The 21,872-nt window shown below is 41.1% G+C and overlaps 1 protein-coding gene across 1 annotated transcript in view; it reads left to right on the forward strand.

Moving 5' to 3' along the window:
- Positions 1–21,872, forward strand: part of grin2da (glutamate receptor, ionotropic, N-methyl D-aspartate 2D, a) — a 341,018-nt gene that overhangs the window by 177,419 nt on the left and 141,727 nt on the right. Inside the window, exon 5 of the mRNA XM_015973318.3 lies at positions 4,076–4,263. Coding sequence (XP_015828804.1) covers positions 4,076–4,263 — 188 coding nt within the window. The remainder of the gene's footprint in view (positions 1–4,075; positions 4,264–21,872) is intronic.

Genomic DNA, 21,872 nt, shown 5'->3' on the forward strand with positions numbered 1-21,872 from the left:
AATACCAGAGCATTTTAGATGACAAGCAATGACGAGTCATACACAGTGAGTTGATACATAGATAAATACATTTCACTGGAATATTGAGTTGTTGGTAACTGATAAAAGTAGTTTGAGAGTTTTTAGAGCTGACTGTTTGCTTCTATTTCACTGTTAGCATTATTAGCTCAACGTTAGCTCAACGTTAGCCTCTAGCCTTCCTTATATAGTAAAACAAAAAGATACCATGGCTGCTCCTATTACTGGCTAAAAAAATCCAACAATGCTGCTGCTTTTTGCCATCTGGTGTCGCATTATAAACACCATCGTTGTTGGCACAAACTTGGCAACCCCACAGACTAAATTATGATTGGCTCTAGAAACAGGAAGTATGGAGGCGGGGAAGTTTGTAAACAAACACTAAGTTCCTCTTTGGCCTTTTTAAGAGGAGAAAATTAGGTTTTACAGGTTACAGGTCCACCAAGAGACTTTAGATTTGAGTGCACTATGTCCTCTGTTCAACTACCTTTGGATAATTTGGAGTGGAATTTGGAGTAGAGAACAAAAATCTTTCGTGTGCAGTGTTGGTGTTGGCAAAGTTGTGTTTCACATTACCTACACAGAAAAGTCTTTTACACAAACTCATTCTCACTTGATGTTGGAATAACTGATTTAACTCGGTCCATTCTTCAATAATTAAAAATGGATGAAAGGCTGTAGCTGAGGTGTTTGGTTTCTACTTTGTCTAACTGTTTAGATCTTGTGCTTCTTTATTATCTCTGCGTCATTAACATGCCATATGGGGATCTGAACAAATTATTATGCACACTTGATATTAAAATCTGGCCTCATTGGCCCCAAATTGTCTCTGCATCTGAAAAAAAAACCCGCATTCACAGCTTGACAATTCAGTGTCTCAGTTGTTCAGTATTATTAATGTTACATACTTTACTGCATAATCTTCATAGCACTCAGGAGACTATAGTACTGCATGGGCCATTTATTTTACTTCAAAGCTTCCCTCGTCCATTAGCATAATGCAGACATCTGATTATGGTTTAGATCTAGTAAGCTAATGAGTAAACGTGCTGTTTTCCTGTATATGACTGCTTTAAAACATAGGCCTGGCCTGAGAAAACTGGCAACAAACCAAATCAAACTATGTGTAAAGTTAAAAAGTTTTCCTGTTTTACTTTAATATTAAAAAAATAATAAATTCAAATCTGAATACCATTTTAAAGTCCTTTTAATGATTTTGTCTAAAAACTTTTATTTTCTGGGGCAAACTGAACTGCAATAAAGCATCCACCTAAAACCACGGTACAATTGAACTCATCATCATTGTTCCTGTGTTTTCATTCAGTATTAAGATTTGCTTCTGTTTGCTTTTGACAGTGGGAATGTCTTGTTGCTTTTTTTATCCTTACATTTGCCACTGGTATAAAATAGGCAGCGAACCTCTCAGCTCAGAAAAAGCCAGTCACACCTGTAAATCAACATTTATAGACCCACCCATATTGGTTCACGACAGGAAAGTTGGTTTAGCACCCAGGAAAGAGCAGAGAACATCTTGGCTAGAAGAAGCTAACCTTTAGCATTAGCAACTCCTTCAGGCTTGTTGCATTTGTGGAGATTAAACATGATGTGTTGCACGTAACACTTGCCCAGCACATACGCCTGCTGGTGGTGGTCAGAGGGGCTGGTGGTGCCAATGTTTGGCAGCCTCGCTCCTGTTAGTGCACATCAGGGCAGGGTAGCTACAGTGTAGCTTGTCGCCATCAGCGTGGGAATGTGTGTGTGCATTGGTGAATGACTGATTATGTTCTGAATTGCCTTGGGGGGTTTCAGAACCCTAGAAGGAGGTAGATTACCTAGAACAGTGTTTCCAAACTGTACTGCATGCTTTCAATGTCTCTGCTTCCGCACACTGGCTCCTCAGGACATCAAGTGCTACAGATGCCTATTAATCGTGCATTTACTTAAGTCAGGTGCATGGTAGCAGGAAAACACAGGTGTTTAAAAGGGCAACATGGAAAACATGGATAGTGTGCCCTGAGGACCAGGGTTGGGAAACACGAAGTCCACTTACCAAATTGTTCATGCTAGAGACCGAAGGACATTTATTGAACTAAAGAGTTTAGACCCACTTTAAAGGTGTGGTTGACTAAAAAAACATGTTTAATGATTATTTCTGATTATAAATCAATCATTTTGAGTTTTTCATGCAGGCTGAACATGTAAACAATCTCCTATACCTACTGTATTTCCTGCATCAGCTTCTGACAGAAAATAAGACGGTGAAATTCTAGGATTTGAAAATCCTCACATATCTATGTCACACTGTGAGTTTGCATTCATGGCCTCGCCCACCTTGGCTCACACCTGCCCACAGAAATGTATTTTTTTTTGCAGCGAGGGGAAAGAGCGGGACGTGTCTTGGTCAATGTGACTCTGTAACATGGCTGAACACCTTTTGTTTGCCAATCAGAAGCAAGCTGTTTGCACATCATTAATAAAAATGAGCAACCCTGCAGTTTTCAACCCGTTTCTGCACCAGTAAACATCTACATTTCAGAACTGGAGCAACATATATGTTTTAATGACTCATAAGACATTAATTTACACTAAATAATCCTGCAAATGTATTGAATAAATGAGTAAACCACACCTTTAACAAAAGAAAAAGTCATATAATCTACATTCTTCTTTACGCATACGTATTGCCTTCATCCATATTGCAAATAAACAAAATAATTGTCAAAAAGCAAATCAACGTAAAAAGGAAAATGGTAATTGGGATGTAATACCTTGCCCAAACATGAAACTACTGAAAATCCTAAAAGAAACAAGATATTAAGTATTTTAAATAGGCAAAGGATTTTTTGTTTAGTCATGCCCATCAATTAATCTTTAGTTAATTTAGCATCGATAAAAAACAAATCCCTGTTGATTTTAGCTTAACAAAACTCTGTAACATTTTAGAAATATTTATTTGTTACAAAAATGTATTTAAAGCACCAAATATACATTTAAACTTGATTTCCATAAAGAGCTTGCTTGCTGGACACATTTGAGTATTTTTGCTGTAATTTATCCTGGGATGTGAAAATAAAATATGAAGACCCACAGGGATCTAACTGATATCCAAAATGAGACATCCATCATTTGAAATTACGAAACACCTGTGCTAAAAAAAAGTGATTGATTGCATGAGATTTTAACAAATAACTGCTTTCTGTGAAGGGTGGCAGAAAAGAGGAAAGTCCCTTCCGTCATAGAATGAGCAAAGAAGAAAAAAATGGATCACATGGTGACATCGTCTAAGCTTGAGAAATGAAGATTTCATATGTAAAGGAGTCTAAATGTATGCTGACTGCCTGGAGCATGTGATGGATGGAGGCTGAGCGTTTGCAACAAACTCACGCCGACCTCGATTCCATCCGCTGTCGTTCAAGTGGGAGGATCGGCATCATCTGGCCAACCTCTCCGACGTGAGGAACAGCAGTGAACGCGCAGCATGTGATCAAAACATCACACTCCTGCTGACAGTACTGCTTGTGATTCTTACTGCAGTCTTCACTGATTTCAGTTTTTATACCCTCGCCGATTGTCTTCCCAATCTGTCACACGCTCTTTGCTCAGGAGCTTCCTCTGAGCAATCATCTCAAGTACCCTCATCATCCACCGCATCCTCACACACACACACACACACACACACACACGCACGCACACACACACACACACACACACACACACACACACACACACACACACACACACACACACACACACACACACACACACACACACACACACACACACACACACACACACACACTCACACACTCCTAAAACTGAAAGGGAAAATGAAAACGTGCATAGGCAGAGATCCATCATTACTCAAGTGCTGTGTTAAAAATAATTAAATCAACTTGGAGGCACGAATGTTGAAGTGAAAAACTTTATCTTGCTGTTGGAAAATTATATTTATAATTATTGAGAAAAAAAACATGGAGTAAAATTATGCAACTACATAAAAAAAGTCTTGTTTTGTGCCGTTTCCATCATGCTCCTGGTTCTGTTTTCTTCTCACCAGGTGCGTCTGCTTTACTGCTCCCTGGAAGAAGCTGAGCTGATCTTCCGGGCCGCTTGGGCAGCGGGTCAAGCCGGGCCAAGTCACATGTGGTTTGCTGTGGGACCGGCCCTGTCTGGACTGGGCCTAGAGGGTCTTCCGAAGGCCCTATTTGCCATCAGGCCTCAGGGCTGGAGAGATGAGCCACGCAGGTATGAATGGAGCACATAGGATTTAGAATTTCAGGGCTTCACTGGTTGCGTGTCTAGAAATGAGCTTCTGAGTGTTTCAACGTTTTAAATATTTTAACAAGCTAAATCTAATTTAACCCCTATTGTGTTTTGAACCTGCCAGATTTGTTTAGCTGGGTAATCAAATGTCTAAAATGTATTTTAATGGGGTCTGCAGTGTGACGTGATCAAGGAGAGGACATTCAGAAATTTGAATAACTATGGCCGATTTTGTTCCCATCCTATCTCTTCCACAGTTAGCTTTACAGGCTGACATTAACTCACTGCAGGTAGTTTTCAAGCTAGGTTGGTGTGCTAAAATAACTGAGGCATGACTGTCACTCTGCAGTGCATGCTGGGAACTAAGACACATTCTTGTTGATTGGCCCAATCACAATACTCGCAATTGTACCTTACATCTTCTGTGAAGTCCACTCAGAGGAGGTGTGCGGTACGCTTCAAGTGCGTAGTACACAAGTGTGCCAAATTGGGACAAGGAGCGACACATGCAAGGATGCCAAACAAGCCAACAATTATTTGACTAAACTTATATTTTTTGCTGTCCACATTAATTCTCGTCTAAAACACTCAGAGCATGAATAAATATAATGAATCATCTTAAAATTACCTTCTTTCATTTGAAATACACAGTTTTAGAAAAGGCACTTGAGCCTTTGCTTTGCCTTCTTCTCAAAATTCTCACACCGCAATGGATTGTGGGTAATACCCTTGCTGGAAATTTCCATCGATGCTGACTTAGAAAAGTGCAGTACATGGATGCAAAAGGGGCGTGGTCACCTTCTGCCATTGAAGGGTACAAGGGTGGAAGTGCAAGTATCGGAACTGGGCCAATGACAGCTTTTTCTTGTGGATTTGCAACTCTATTGGTCAACACTCTGGGCTCGTATAGATGATTAGACCATGGGAGGGACTATGGGGAAATAAACAAAATTATAATTTTAATTGATTACTTGTTTTATCAGATCAGGTCAGATGGTCGTATTTTATTAGCAATAAGCCTGCTTTTTCATATTATGAAAAGCAGAACTTGGTGTTCAGTGGCTACAGTCCTTGAATTTTCTGCTAGCTCTTTTTTTCTTTTATTCCTTATTTTTCTAAGAAATCTCTGGTTTTACAAACTCATCCAGTTTTGGAAATGTGATCATTTGCCGATTGGCAATGTCAGAGCATGTCTGAGTTATGTTCAGTGTTTTTGTTTTAAATCATAGAAATGCGTGGTCATCGGGGGCAGTTCCTGTGGAGTGGCAGACCGGGGTGGTCCCCATCTTTAAGAAGGGTGACCTGAGGGTGTGTTCCAACTATAGGGGGATCACACTCCTCAGCCTCCCTGGAAAGGTCTACTCCAAGGCACTGGAGAGGAGGGTCCGACCGATAGTTCAATCTCAGATTGAGGAGGAGCCATGTGGTTTTCGTCCTAGCCGTGGAACTGTGGACCAGCTCTATACCCTTGCAAGGGTGATGGAGGGGGTATGGGAGTTTGCCCAACCAATCCACATGTGTTTTGTGGATTTGGAGAAGGCTTATGACTGTGTCCCCAGGGGCACCCTGTGGGGGACGCTCCAGGAGTATGGGGTGGGTGGCTTTCTGTTAAGGGCCATTCAGTCCCTTTACCAGAGGAGCGTGAGTTTGGTCCGCATAGCCGGTAGTAAGTCGGACCTGTTCCCAGTGAGGGTTGGACTCCGCCAGGGCTGCCCTTTGTCACCGGTTCTGTTCAATACCTTTATGGACAGAATTTCTAGGTGCAGCCGTGGTGTGGAGTCTGTCGAGTTTGATGGCAGGAGAATCTCGTCTCAGCTTTTTGCGGATGATGTGGTCCTCCTAGCTTCATCCAGCTCTGACCTTCAGCTCTTGCTGGGTAGGTTCACAGCCGAGTGTGAAGCGGCTGGGATGAGGATCAGCACCTCCAAATCTGAGACCATGGTTCTCGACCGGAAAAGGGTGGCTTGCCAACTCCGGGCTGGGAGAGAGGTCCTACCTCAAGTGGAGGAGTTTAAGTATCTCGGGGTCTTGTTCACGAGTGAGGGTAGGAGGGATCGGGAGATCGACAGGCGGATTGGTTCGGGGTCTGCAGTGATGCGGACGCTGAGCCGATCTGTCGTGGTGAAGAGGGAGCTGAGCCAGAAAGCCAGGCTCTCGATTTACCGGTCGATCTATGTCCCAATCCTCACCTATGGTCATGAGCTTTGGGTAATGACCTAAAGAACGAGATCGCGGATACAAGCGACCGAAATGACTTTCCTCCGTAGGGTGGCCGGGCTCAGCCTTAGAGATAGGGTGAGGAACTCGGACATTCGGGAGGGACTCGGAGTAGAACCGCTGCTTCTCCGTATCGAAAGGAGCCAGTTGAGGTGGTTTGGGCATCTGGTCAGGATGCCTCCTGGACGCCTCCCTGGGGAGGTGTTTCGGGCATGTCCTGCCGGCAGGAGGCCCCCAGGTCGACCCAGGAGACGTTGGAGAGGTTACATCTCCAATCTGGTCCGGGAACGCCTTGGGGTCCTGCCGGAGGAGCTGGTGGAGGTGGCCGGGGAGAGGACGGTCTGGAGCTCCCTAATTGGGATGCTGCCCCCGCGACCCGGACCCGGATAAGCGGAGGAAGACGAGACGATCATAGAAATGTTGACTTTTATTTGCAACAATATACATTTTTGAAATCCAATTAAATCCAATTGTTTTCATTCAAAAAGGTGACAATAATCAAGATTTTCTTATTGTTTCCATCTAGAATGTCTCTCATACCTTTTTGTACACAACAAGCCACGTTTTAATGCTTTTAAAAATTTGAAAAGGTGTGCGTTCACACTGAAATATGTTATACATTCTGCAATACTTTTCTCAAACAGTAGGTGTCAAAACAAAGAAAATTACTGCTAGAACAATACCATAAGAAGAGTTTACTATAAGTTCCCTCGTCATACACAATTTGAATCAGTTTCTATTTTTAATCAAATCAATCAATCAAAGATACTTTATTAATCCCAGAGGGAAATTAAAGATATGATGATATCATATTATATATATTTTTCTCCCGCATCCTGTTCGGCTGTGAAGCTAACAGAATTAATGTCTGAATGCAGGTAACAAGCCTTACAGATTTACTCTCAGGTGGAGCATCAAAGCTTCTGCTTTAATGCCACACCTGTTACTAAAATCTTTATTGTTGGTATTTTTTGAATGCTTTTTAATTCCAAACACACACGGAGACAGAGGTGAAAGCGAAACAAAGAGACAAAAGGAAGAGGTGGCCGGGGGGGGGGGGGGGGGTCCACAAAAACCAACAATCAATGATGAACAAGAGTCTGTTTCTAGACCTGCAGCAAGAAAAAAGGAGCACACAACAATACAAAAAGAGCAAGCTATCACTGTGTGAACCTAATAAATATATTAAAATGTATATATATATATATATATATATATATATATATATATATAAGAGCAAGCTATCACTGTGTGAACCTAATAAATATATTAAAATGTATATATATATATATATATATATATATATATATATATATACACAAAACATTGATCACACAATAATAAATCACAGTGCATTTAGTGCCAACCGCAGCCTGAAGACGTGTTGAAAATATCCAAGTCCATACTTAAAAGAGCACCATGTGATCACCTTTGTGCATACATGCGCTTGTATGTGTAAGGTTTCTCTATAGGAGCGTCCAATAGAGAGTGTGAGGGGCCACAGTTTTGCTCCCAAAGGTGTCTAGGAGAGGGAGGGAGCTCCAAGTCCCAGATATCCAGGAGCTGCCCCAGAGGGCATGGACCTCAGGGAGACTGTAACCAGAAAAGCCCCAGCCCCCTCTCGAGAGGCGCAGAGGATTGTCCCGGGGGGTCACAAGCAGCAATATTATTTTATTACTACTATATAGCTAGAAGTAAAATAGTATATCTTCATGACTGTTGGATGACCTATAATACCATATAGCCACACTACTACCCAACTCTAACTAGCTATTTAAAGATGACTGAATCACTGAATGTTTTAGGCCACACCTTTTATGATTTTTGCCCACACAGGCTTGATTAAGTGGATAAAGTGTTTTCATTTATTTATGATAACTTCTCCTGAAAATCTCAAAGGCAATGTTCTACAATAAATAATGTTCTAATGTTTTTAAATTCACTTGTATATTTTTTAAGCCTTGTTGATGCACTCTGCAATCAACTGGTTTTGCCATGTAATTTCTTAAAAAGTCTAATAAATAAATAACTAAAAAGAAAATTGAAGGATATATGTATTATACAGCATACCGGGAACTTCAGATGATCAGATAAATTACAAAGAGAAAGCCTGAACACTTAACTCTCATAAATCTGCACGAGTGTTAGAGTTGCTGCATTAATGCTTCTATTCCTGGCGGCTCTATTGGTTAGAATTTTATAGTGTCTTGTTTTTCTTGTGAGATGTGAATTTACATGGATTTATTGAGTTCTGCAGTGCTGAGTCTTTAGGCTGCTAAAACCCAACTGGGTGGTTTGACAAATGCACGAGGATCAACCCAAATATAAACACTCTCTTCTTCATCCCTGATAAGCACTGCATGCAAATTTATGTTATTATGTTTCCGGCTGCACACAAAATACCCAAACCCCCTACACAACTACCTGCTCCATGTATTTGAAACTGGATCGACCTGATTGTTGTTTGTACAAAAATGTAAAGGTACGCATGCTGCTTTTTTTCAATTATTCATCACAAACGAGACCCTTTTTGAGATATTTGACTTCAAAGGTCAAATGCATTCGACATTATAATACATTTGCAGTGGTCTCTAGTAGGTACAGTATGAATGCCTTGTATGTTGTTCTCTGGAGAAAAATGCTCAGGTGCACCAATTTGATGATGGAGAAGTGAGCTGGAGGAGAAAATAGCTTCACACGGCTGATTTGGAGTCTTATTTTATGATATTTGGACATTTTGCCTCTGAGTGGCTAACAGCAACTTGACTCTAAGACTGTTTCTGGTTGCAACTCTGACGTTTTCTCTCCATTAATAACACAAGTCTGAAGGAGTTCTGCCGTGTGGTGGTATTGCTAATTCTAACAGGCAGCTACTACTAGCCAAGATGTTTGCTGGTGTTTCCTGGATGCTAAACTAACTACAGGCTTCTCCTCCGTGAGCCGAAATGAGTGAGACCATGAATGCTATGTGGCATTGTGACGTACATAGATCTGTCAGGCTTTTCTGAACTGAGTGCCTTTTTCGTCTCGTCATCAGAAGCTAATGCAGGAAATAAATTAACTCAAACTGATTATAATCAGAAATATTGTTTACAAAATTCTCATTGAACCTGCTCTTCAAAAACATAAAATATTACTTTCAGTATGAACACATAAAAATCAGGTGATGTTTGTGTTCTTGAATTTATTTCCACATTTTTTAATGATGACAGAGTCTTTAAATTTGACTGTTTTTCCATCTATCTCTGGGATAATATTGTGTTTCTATCCTAGTCTTATTAAATTCTTCCATCCGTCTTGAATCCACTAAGATGCAAAATGTTCTCTCCGGCTTGACAAGCAGCATCTCAAATGTGTCTGATTTTAATGTCTTGGAAATTTGTGCACACGCTTGACAAAAACCCCAAGTGAGCAGCTCGCTTGTCACTACTGTGCAGAACATTGAAGTTCACTCTGAAAAACAGATGTCATGAGACAGCATGCTTAAGGGGCATGATAAACACAGACATGTTCTTCTGAATATTTCTTAAAGACCAAGTTCACTTGTTTTTTCAATACATTTGCAGCGGTCTCTAGTAGGAATACATGCCTTGTGAGTCTATCGTTGTGGAGAAAAAAAAAAGCTCTCTCGCTCCTGATTCAGGAAGTAAAGTTAGCCAGAGCAGAGGAGAGCAGAAGATGGCAAGACTGGGAGTCTTCCTGATGTTCTGATATCTCACCTCGGATTGAGTAACAGCAACATGACTACCACTAATGCTGTTTTCTTTGTAACATGATGTTTTCTCTCCACAAGTAACACAAGCCTCAAGGCGTTTTGCTATGTTGTGGAGTTGCTAATGCTAATGGTTAACTTCTGCTAGGCAAGACGTGCTCTGCTCTCTCCTGGATGTGAAATCAACAACAGCCTTCCCTGTCTCGAGCCAAGATGGTGAGTCCATGAATGCTAATTTGAAACTATGATATGCAATTGACTGGCTTTTCAAATCCAAGCGTTTCCCCGTCTATTTTCTATCAGCAGCTAAGGCAGGAAATAGGGGTAGACAATTATTTTACATTCAGCCTGCATGTTAAACACAGAATGATCAATCATATTAAAGAAATAATAAGTAAGAAATTATTTTTCAGTGAACTTGGTCTTTATTGCACGTGGACTTCACTGGGACCAAGCAAACCACATTGAAAATATCAGTCAAAGTCAAAGTCATTTTATTGTCATTTCTACCACATGTGCAAGACATACAGAGACACGAAATTGAGTTTCAGTGCACACAATTCAGAGATCAGACGTACATGGGTAAGACACATGACAAGAATTGGTGACTGCGGTCATTCGCAACATGAGTCGCGCTACCTTAATAGATAGATGAAAAGGGAGTTACATGAGGATAATTGGGGGTAAGGTAAAAAAAAGGCATAGCAGAGTTAGACCCAGCGGGGAGTAATTCTATTATACAAAAAAAAACCTCCTCAACATAGAAGCACAAACAGCACAGATACAAAACATCAGAGTCCGAAGGGGAGGCGGGGTTGGGTGGGATCCTGAAGCCTCCAACGGGAGCTGCCAGTATGGCGCATCAACCAGCTGCAGACAGACAGGTGGGAGGGAGAGATAAGGACCAGAGAGCACATTGAAGTTTCCCGCAGGTCGCTGACCTCGAGCAGAAGTCACAATCTGAAGGCAGGGGGGGAAGGTCGGGACACAGCATCTGTCAGCATTCCTCCTTTCGTGGGGGTGTGTTGAAGCAGCATTGAGAGGCTGCCTTGGCGTCAGATAAGGATAAATTTGTCTCAACTGACAAAAATCTTACAGTACACTTGATGATGATTGCCATTTAAATCCTTCAGCTGAACAGACCTAAGACACACTGTCATTTAACATTCATGGAGTCATCCATCTTGACTCGCCACAGGCAAGGCTGTTGTTGATTTAGCATCCAGGAAACAGCAGAGGGGGTCTTTGTTAGTCGAAGCTAACTGTTAGCATCAGCAAATTCACCACACGGCAGAACTCTTCCATTTGTTTTATTTGTGAAGATAAAACGTCAACACTGCAAAAATAAACAGGGTCATGGGTAGAGTTGCATTTGCTGTTAGCCAATCAGATGGGAAATGTCCAAATATCAGCAAATAAGACTCAAAAATTCTGCCATCTAAAGCTCAACTGTGAAGTGGCTCACTTCTAGTTCCTGAAAATGATGCACCAGGGTCTTCAATGACTAGAGATTTGTACATCTTTTTCTTTTTCTTTGTAAAAAAAAATCATTAAATGACAACATATTGTTACAATTCATAGTAACAGTGTGTCATGTTTCTGGCAGAGGTTCTGCATCCCATCAGGCAGGGCAGGCAGTTGCTTGGGGCCCCCAGAGCACAAACAAACTTTGAAATCGGAACCACGCAGGAAGTGAGACAGTGAAAGCTGCCATTCGACAGGACTGTTGGTTTTCTCACACTCCCTCCCCTTCATCTGCTCAGTCGCAGCACACTTCCTCATTTGAATCCCCCATCCCTGCTTGACTTCCTAGTCTGCACTGAACAGCAAGTCATTCTGCTTGGGGCCCAACGACAATCTTGCTAAGCCACTGTTGTGTAGTCTTGGGTCGCTACGGCAAACTTAGATTCAGTAGCTGCAATAACACAGATGAGCCATGTTGGCTACATTCATTCTGCAAACAAAATTCACCCTGATTAGAAGTTTAATGACAGTCTGAACAGCACACTTTCATTAATTTTTTTTCATATAATGTCATTTTTATATGTGGTTCTCATGCTTTTCATAGCAACCTCAGTCCAAATGGTCACAAGACATTTCACTTAAAGAGCAAGTCACCACCAAATCACTTTTTTTTGCTGATAAACTATATAAAGGAGTGTCTAATCATGCTACAGACACGTGTAGTCAATAATTTGGCAGTTCAGTGCATCTTGGTTAAATTTCAAATATTCTGCCTAAAACTGTCAGTGTTGCGCCGTCGTCAGGGAAAAATTCTGCACTGTATTTGAATTTAAATCTGCCACCGCTATTGGCTAAGAGGTATGCTATGATGTCATCTGGTATATTATGATGTCATAATGCCATTGTGAGTCTGTGTGTGTGTATTTGTTAGCGGCTCCGCCCTCTCGGTCTGCCAAGCAACAGCATTTGTTGCATTTTTCAAACATGAAGTGGGAGTGAAGTAAGTTTATTGTAGGGGGTGACTTGCTCTTTAAGCTTTATGTCCATGAACTGTGACAGATGTCACATTTCTACCACAGAGGAGACAGGAAGCAGCTGACATACAAAGCATCCATGTTTATTTCACACACACAGCATGCTGCATGTGAACATGTCTTCATCTGTGCACGTGGGTCACATCAGAACCAAACAACGTTCACTGGAGGCTGAGGATGATCATATTTACACCACTGGGTTATCAAATCAAATCTTAGTGAAAATATTTGAATTGAGTATTTAATTCCAGAACTGCGCTGATCTGGGTGGCTGCATGTTGGAGTAGCTCTGTTGACTATATGTAAGTTTTGCCTTTTTTGGACATTTTTTCTTCTAGTTTTTCAAGAAAAACTGTATTTTTGGACATTTTACTTTTCTGTTTCTGGTGCTGTGAAGCTTGGAGGATTTTTACTGCTATTTTTTTTCACTTTTTGAGCATTTGTTATGATGCGTAACCATGGCAACAAGCTGGTTTACAATCGGGAGCAGCTTATTTACATTGGGAAGGTTGAAATAATACCTCAACTGAAGCCACAAATCCCAAATGAGCTAAAACACAAGAAGCGTGGGTGCAGAGCGGGAGCAAAACGAAGACAGAGAAAGAGGAAATTCAAACCATCTCTTCCATCGATCATAATGGGCAATGTGAGATCACTGGCCAACAAGATGGAGGAACTCCAAGCCCTTTCAAGGACTCAGCCAGAGTTTCGGCAGTTTCAGAACCGCTGGAGGAGATGATGCAAAGAAGGATTCTCCAGAGAATCAAGAAAATGATGGACAACCCTGAGCATTCTCTTCACAAGACTGTCCGACAACGGAAGAGTGTCTTCAGTCAGAGGCTTCTTCAGTTTGTCTGCAACACTGACCGCTACTGGAGATCCTTCCTGCCAACAGCCATTGTGATATACAACAACTCTTTGATTACTTTATTATTATTATTATTATTATTATTATTATTCTGAGCTACTACAGCAATCAATTTCCCTCTGGGATTAATAAAGTATTTTTGAATTGAATTGAATTTGAAACCAGCTAGGTGAATGAGGAAGGCTACATCTGATATGGGTTACAAACATTCTCAAAACATGGAATCGAGAGAAATGCAGAATTTAGAGAATCGGTCATGAATGAGAACAGTCAAAGCAAGAATCTGGCAGAAAGGCTAAAAGGCAGACAAATATTACACAAAATAAGCTGACGAGTAAATTATAAACAGATGCTCAAAGTGTTGAATGACAAGAGAGGTGAGGGAAAAAACATCAGAAGAATTAAACTAAATGAGTGCAAAATTAATCTCCAGAATGCAAAATATGGATAAGAATGTTTTTTTTTCTTTAAAACAAACAACAAAACCAGTATGGCAAAATTAAGACATCTTTAGACAAAATGTGTATAATAAAGACAGCCTATACGATCAACTCAATAGTTTTCAATCAATATTTAATATACTGAATTTAGTTTTCATAAAGCGAGTGGGCGGAGTTTAATCAATGGAAATTTGATGCTCTAATCTCCAGCAAAAACTTTTCTGTTTGGTCAGTGAACAAACGAACCCAGCAGGTTTTTGTTGAGTGTGGATTTTTCATGACAACGGATCCATCATAGAGACCATTAAAGTTTCTCAGCTGAATAATTGAAATGAATCTGACACCGTCATCCGTGCCTCTGTTGGACGGAAAACTGCAAACTAAAGCTAGATTTCTTTTTTTTTTTTTTTTTTTTGCTGCACTGTCTAAAGAAAGCTGCTGCTGGAATGTTCAAAAGATTACACACATGCACGCGCGCGCGCGCACACACACACACACACACACACACACACACACACACACACACACATACACATACACACACACACACACACACACACACACACACACACACACACAAACACACACACACATACATAAAAAAACATGCGCCTGAGCCAGTTTCACGGACATTTTAATGAAACAACCCAAAACTTGCAGACTTGGGCTCTTTCGTGCCTTCTATCAAATTGAATTATCATTAGCTTGTTAAGCTGATTCAACATATCATTTTCTGCCAGATAGGACTTTCATTTCCATCACAAGTTCAACATCTACTTTCTTTCAGAAAAGTCAGAAAACTGTACGAATGGAACATGTTCCACAAGGATTGAAGGCAACACTCAGACTTTATTATGTCATTATGCCTTTTTTACTTCCTTTTTCTTTAAAAAAGCTTATTTTGTTAGCCTGGCAACCCGTCCTGCATGTGAATGTATAGTCTGGTCAAAACACATAGAAACTGCTCAGTTGAAAAGGTAGAATCTGCTATTGTCTTTCAAACAGTCTACACACACAGTTGGACAGTGATAGGACCAATCAGATCACCAAACACGATCACTATGGAAATCAGTCAACAGGGCAGTCCATCATACTTTGCCTTCTTTCTAAATTAAGGACTGAAGTAATTCTATTTCCTCAACTGTCATAAAAAAGCCCACATCTAAACCAGCTAAAGTTGGTTCTGCCATGTCCTGTCCATGTCATCCCGTGCCTCATATCCCTTCCCAGTTTGTTTTAGTTCATTCTGTATTTATGTTGGTTCTCCTCCTCGTGTGTCCTTCATCCTTGACCCCAGTGTCTCCTTAGATGTTTTCATTCATCCCCTGCTGCTTTAGCCACTCCTCAGCCCCAGCCCTTCACTGTTTTCCCTCCTTTTCTTAGATTTCTTATTTGGTTCAAGTATTATCGCATTTCTTGCTCATGGTCTAGTTTCTCTACCAGCCCTTCTAGTTCAGTTAAATGTTTCCATGTTCATCGTATTCTGTCTATTATGTATTAGCTGTCCTGTTTAGTGCAGTTCCTTCAGTATTTAGTTCTCGTGTCTTGTTTATATAATATGTGTCTTAATTTGTTTTCCAGTTCTCTTTAAGTCCTCATCTGTTTTTGTATGTCTGCCCTGCTCAGTTTATTAGTCACACCAACGTGCCCTATAGGTAAAAAAATAATTAACTGTATGTCGCTTTGGATAAAAGCATCTGCCAAATAAACAAACATCTCGCACTTGCTCCACACCACAGCCGTAAAAACCATTTTGAGTCCTATTTCAACAAACAACTTTATGACAAATTCTCCAAGATGACAGAGTGAGTGGTTGATTTGATTGGTGCCGCTCCCTGCTTAATTGTCATAAATTGCTGGATTCTGAACATTTATGTATTTTGAAGGCTGGCTTAACCCTTTGATGCATAATAGTCACTACAGTGGACAGGTACTCAAAACTGTTATTTATTTGTTTTTGCTATTAAGCACAGCTGCTGAAGACTTTATTGCATTTGAGCCCCTCCATTTGGACTTCAGTAAGCCAAGCCAACATGTTTCATGTTCAGATTGCACGCTGTCCACTGAGGTGGACATGTAAGAAATTATTTGTAAATTATAAAATTTTACAAAAAAAATTTGTTGAAATTTGTTTCATTCACACCTGAAGATGAATGAAAAAAATTGTTAAAAAAATCATGGTTGAAGATTTCATAATTCATGCATCAAAGGGTTAAGTTCACTCTTTAAATTGCAGCAGATCCTGAGTTCTGAGCAACATTATTTTGTTTAAATCTTAGTAATATGTCTCCTAAACGTCAACAAAAGAAACAGCCAAAAGGCCTTGAAGTTGGCGCTGACGTGGCAGTTGATGTGCTAAACAAGGAGTCACTGGAGACTATTTTACAAAAAAAATTTCCAAGGCGGAGGAGCACGCCAAAGAGCGGTTTGACCGTCTTTACACTCAACTTGGCTCCATAAGATCCCCACTTGATAACCACACAAAAGAGCTTGAATCACAAAATCAAACTACTTCCCTACTTCAAGAGAGAATGATCCGAGTGGAGGACACTTCCATGTCTCTCAACGCCGATCTGTTGAAGATCCACAAGACGCTTGCTGCCCTGGAGGATCAAAGCAGAAGGAATAACCTCCGGATCTTTATTTTGAAAGATGGGATGGAGCTCAACATCGCTCTATCCTATTTGAAGTCTAACATCACGCAGTGGTTTCCCGATCTGGCGGCTTCCCCTCCTGATATGACACAGGCACGGCGGGTTGGTCCCCCTGCGGCTCTGCTTCTTCTCGGACCATGGTGGTCCGTTTTCTCCGGGCGGAGGATAGAGATCGGATCCTGGCTTTGACAAGGAAGTCTGAGGTGATGTTGGCCGGCAAACCTATTCGATTTGCGGCAGGCTACAGTGACGATACTGCTCAACGCAGACGCCGTTGTTTCCCTGTATTGAACGGGGCTCGTGCTATGGGGCTACAAGCTTTTCTTCTTTACCCGGCTAATATTAAACTGATCAATGGTGCAGATCAACTCTTTTTTTACTGACCCCACGGAGGCCAAAAAGTATCTGGACTTTTTGGGTTCTGATGCCTCTAGAAACTCTATGGGAGAGCGTGGACCAGCTTTGGGCGTGTAACGGCACTGATTATATTAATTATTTTGTCTCTGCTCCAGAGCTGCGGGCTTCTGTTTTACCCTACAGTGAACCTTCGTGATAAGGTCTGTTTATTTTTATTTTTCCAGCTACTTATGTTTTGACTAAGCCACTCTTTTGGATTTACATTAAAGATCAGCTTAAGATTATGTTTTGTTTTATATTTTTGTTTGTTTTGTTTTGTGCTTGCTTGCTGTGGCGGTTACCTTTATACCTCTGTTTTACTTTCAGTAGTCCATTATGGTTAAAGGTGTACACATAATTCATGTAAACATTAGAAGTTTATTATAAGATTGATTTATTAAAGGCTTGGTTTGGCTATAATAAACCAAAAATAATTACAGTGTCGGAGACTTGGTTAAATGGAAACATCCCAGACAATCACATATTTCTTGACAATTATGTTTTATTTCATGCGGATAGAGGGTCTAGGGGGGCGGGGTTGCCACCTATGTCTCCTCTAGTCTGATGTCTCAGGTCATTGTTCCTTTAGTCAAACCGGTGCATTTTGAAGCCATCTTCACCAAAATTTCCTTTAATGGAAATAAACATATTATTGTTGTAGTGATGTGTCGGTCGCGAACGATCCGGCTCTAAGAGCCGGCTCTTTGAAGTGAACGACGGGAGCCGGCTCGTCATTGGGAGCCGTCCCCTCCCCATTCCCCTCTTGCTTTGGTGAAACCTACAGGCGATTGGTCAACTTGTGTAACTGCGTGTCCAGACTGTCCACACACAGAGCAGCAGGGGCGGGGAAGTGGGAGGATCGACTCAGACACACAGCAGAGCACATGCGGGTGGAGGGAGACGAGAGGGAATGAGGAGGAGGAAAAAGGCGAGAGAGAGAGAGGAGAGTACGACGAAGACGGTGAGAAAATGAGCGCCAGCAGTCGGAAAGTGGAGATTTCCTCTCTTTGTTTACTGGGAAACCTGGAAGATGTCCCGATTGAAACATCTTTGGTTCATGTGGTTCTGACTGCCATATGCATCGCTAAGAAAACTATCCTCGTGAATTGGAAAAATAGAGAAACTCTCTGCATTAACCAGTATAGAAATCTTTTGTTAGATCATATTACACTTGATTTAGCCTCTGCTTCCACTTCAGATCAATCTCTCTGGACTCCTTTGATCGGTTCCATCACATAGCGATGATGGGGGACAGTTGATATTGTCCTGCATGATGATGTGGGTGAGGGGGTGGAGGGTCTGAGTTTGGAGTATCCGGATGTTCCCTGGAGGTGGGTTCACTGGGGGTGTCTGGGACTGGGGGGCTGTTGCCCCCCTCTGGAGGTGCTTGGGTTGCCTCGGGGGGTGGACTACTGGCGGTTGTGAGTGGGGCCCCTTGGAGATCTTGGCAGCGGCCATGGGTCGCTGCCTGGCAGCTGCATTGCCCCTGGGCGGGTCTGGGTGGGGGCTCGGGGTTGTGGGGGTGGCCGGCCCCTTGTGGGGATCTGGGTGGGGCCTTGGGGGTCGGGTCCTGACATGTATGCTGCCGGGAAGAAGACAGGAACATGCAGCAGTGGCTGGCCCAGGTTCAGGGGCCTCGGGTAGACCTTGGCTCCTCTGCTGTCCCATCACAGGGGATGCAAGCAATATCATCTTGTTTTGCAGGAACTGTTGTTCATCAGCTTTGCAGGTGCAAAAAGGTTTTGACGACATGTCAAAATCTTTGATGGGTTAAAGAGGTGTGCTTCAGCTGGCCGGTCTGAAGCTTTCTCTGGAACTGCCGAATCACACAGAGTGATCCAGTTTGAAGGTTTTGATGTTATGATTTACACAACCAATCAAAGGCTGACCGGCTTGAGAGATGTTACCAAGACAACACAGAAACACGCCTTCTTTGACCGGATGTTCTGACTGGGTAAAAGACTATTTATGTGTCAGAGTTTAACGTAACCGTACTTGTTATGGTGTGAGTGCAAATGTTATGACCTTTGCCATATAAACCTGCGGAACCACATTGCAGTCATTGTAGACATAACATTCATTTCAAACTTCAATCATTGAGCACAGATTAATGAAGCATTTCACTATAATATGATTATTATAAGTAGCAATAAACAAACGTGTACTTAATGATTATCTATATTATGAGTCATGGAAGAAGTTCATGTTGATTTAGGAAATCATTCTTGAATTTAGCAACTGATCCGAGCTGGAGTGTTCCTTATGTGGAGGCCTTGGGGAAGAAAGTTATTGTTGACATGTCGTTATCTGTTGCCAGAGCTACAGAGTCTGTGAGCTCCTACTGGTATGAAGGCAGGTTCATTTAAAGGGAACACATGCAGTTTTGTGTCTCCTGTTTGACCAAATAAAAGAACGTAGTAAATAAGCTGTTCTTTTAGAATTATCGGCATAAATTCATCGATTTATAAAGCCACAAAGTATACCCCGGAGGGATTTGAGTGGAGACGCAGGTTCGCTGCGGCAGATTGTTGACAAAACTTGAAGGAGCTTCAGTGTTTTATCTCTGGGCTAAACAGCTAACGCTAACTCTATATAGCCACCTCAGCGTCAGGCCTTGATCACTTGATCAGGCGTCTAGGCATAAATTCACAAGGGAATTAACCTCTTTGACCACACGGTATGCCTTCCACAGGTTCTCGTAATTTAATTTGTCGGGATAGCGGAATGTTAAATGGTATGGTACATCGTTACGTCACCCCTCCACCCGGAGCTAATGTAGCAGCCGGTGCTTGAGACAAGTTAAAGGGAATAATGCACGATCTGAGTCGGATTACAACTGCAGCTTCAGGTCTCTGCCTGGTATAATCCGGTATAAGCTTCGGAAACGTCCGGTATCGCGGCGGATACCCAGCGGACTAACCTCGGTTGATCAGTCCTCGGTCAAAGCTGATTAGCTCTGGTGCTAAATCAGAAATGGCTTCAGCGCTAAGTGGATCAGCATATAGTGACAAAACCACACAAATAACGTAGCAGAATCACTCAAAGACGTAACCTTACTTGTTATGGTGTGAGTGCAGATGTTATGACCTTTGCCACATAAACCTGCGGAACCACATTGCAGTCATTGTAGACATAACATTCATTTCAAACTTCAATCATTGAGCACAGAATAATGAAGCATTTCATTATAATATAATTATTATAAGTAGCAATAAACAAACGTTTATTTAATGATTATCTATATTGTAAGTCATGGAAGAAGTTCATATTAATTTAAGAAATCATTCTTGAATTTAGCAACTGATCCGAGCTGGAGTGTTCCTTATGTGGAGGCCTTTGGTAAGAAAGTTATTGTTCACATGTAGTTATCTGCTGCCAGAGATGCAGTCTGTGAGCTCCAGCTGGTATGAAGGCAGGCTCATTTAAAGGGAACACATGCAGTCTTGTGTCTCCTGTTTGACCAGATGTTGAATAGATGTTGAAAGGTCAAACTATACCTAAAACTGACCATTGCTGGATGTTACAACGGTAAGGTGACAGCCCATGTTGTTTATTTCGTAATTCCATTTATGAGCATGTGAAGCCAACTTGTAATTGTTTTGCCTGTTGTGTTTAATATCGTAGCCGCACTCAATTAATGTTGTTTTTCTATTGTTAAATTTTTATTTGTTAATGATTGTGTATGTGTATTTTATATGTGTTGTTACAAATATGCCTACAGATACATGGGGTAAGCCACAGCAAGTGTTATTATTATTATTGTTATTATTTCTCTTAGTTTGTTATGGTTTAACCACTTTGCCTCCTTATTCTTTACTTGTTGTATGGTAGGAGTACCTGCTCGAAAACGAGATGCCACATCTCAAGCAGTTTATCCTCCTGGGAAGAAAAATATAAGTTAAATAAATAAATACCAAACTCTGAGCTGCCATCATTTTTGTAGTTTTGGTGCTAAGCCTGACCAACATCTCTCTACAAACATAGTGTGCTGTGATTGGCCGGTTCTAAACTTAGCAGAGCCAACGGCAGACCTACTGAATCTACGGAGCGGCGCTAGACTAACCAGCAGAGACAGTTTTGTTGGTATTCTTTTATTTTCATAAAATTTTAAAAGCTCTTTGAAAACACATTGTATTTGTTTGTACATCATTTTCTTCTCTTTTAAAGGCATAGAAAAAATTATGTATTTAGTTGTTTTTCATTTATGTCTTTGCCCTATGTCTTCTAATTAGCATTATTTTAAATCTCTTTACTGACTTTGGTGTTTTTGTTATTTCATTGACATGGATTAAGTGGCAAGAATTTGAATAATCAATACACTAATATAACACAATAAGGAATATGTGAACATGCTACTGATCTTCATAAAAAAAGCTTTCACTCCAGCAGAAGCTGATAATTCAACAGTTTTATTAGCTTTTCCCCTTTTGTTCTGTATTGTTTAACAACTCTCTCACCGGTCTTGTTCTGCACGTTCATCTACTCTGAAATTGTTCTGCACTGAACTTAAGCTTTTACATGTTTTGTGACCTCACATCCAATCGTATTTCCTTCCTCACTGTTGAGGTTTGCAGCATTCAGGATGCAGGAAGTATTGTTTTAATTATTTTTAGTTAACATTTTTTCTAGCGACTATTTTTTTTCAGTGCCATTTATCAAGAGCTTTCTTCAAATCAAAGTCTGATCAACGTGAGACAAAAACAAGTTATTTTTATTTATTCAGCACAGGAATAAATTTAGAAAGTGATTTGTTCTTGATTAAAGGTGAACATCAGCTGCTATATTTAGCATCACAGTTTTCTTAAC

Source organism: Nothobranchius furzeri, chromosome 19 (genome assembly GCF_043380555.1).
Source record: "Nothobranchius furzeri strain GRZ-AD chromosome 19, NfurGRZ-RIMD1, whole genome shotgun sequence".
In the NCBI taxonomy this organism is placed as follows: domain Eukaryota; kingdom Metazoa; phylum Chordata; class Actinopteri; order Cyprinodontiformes; family Nothobranchiidae; genus Nothobranchius; species Nothobranchius furzeri.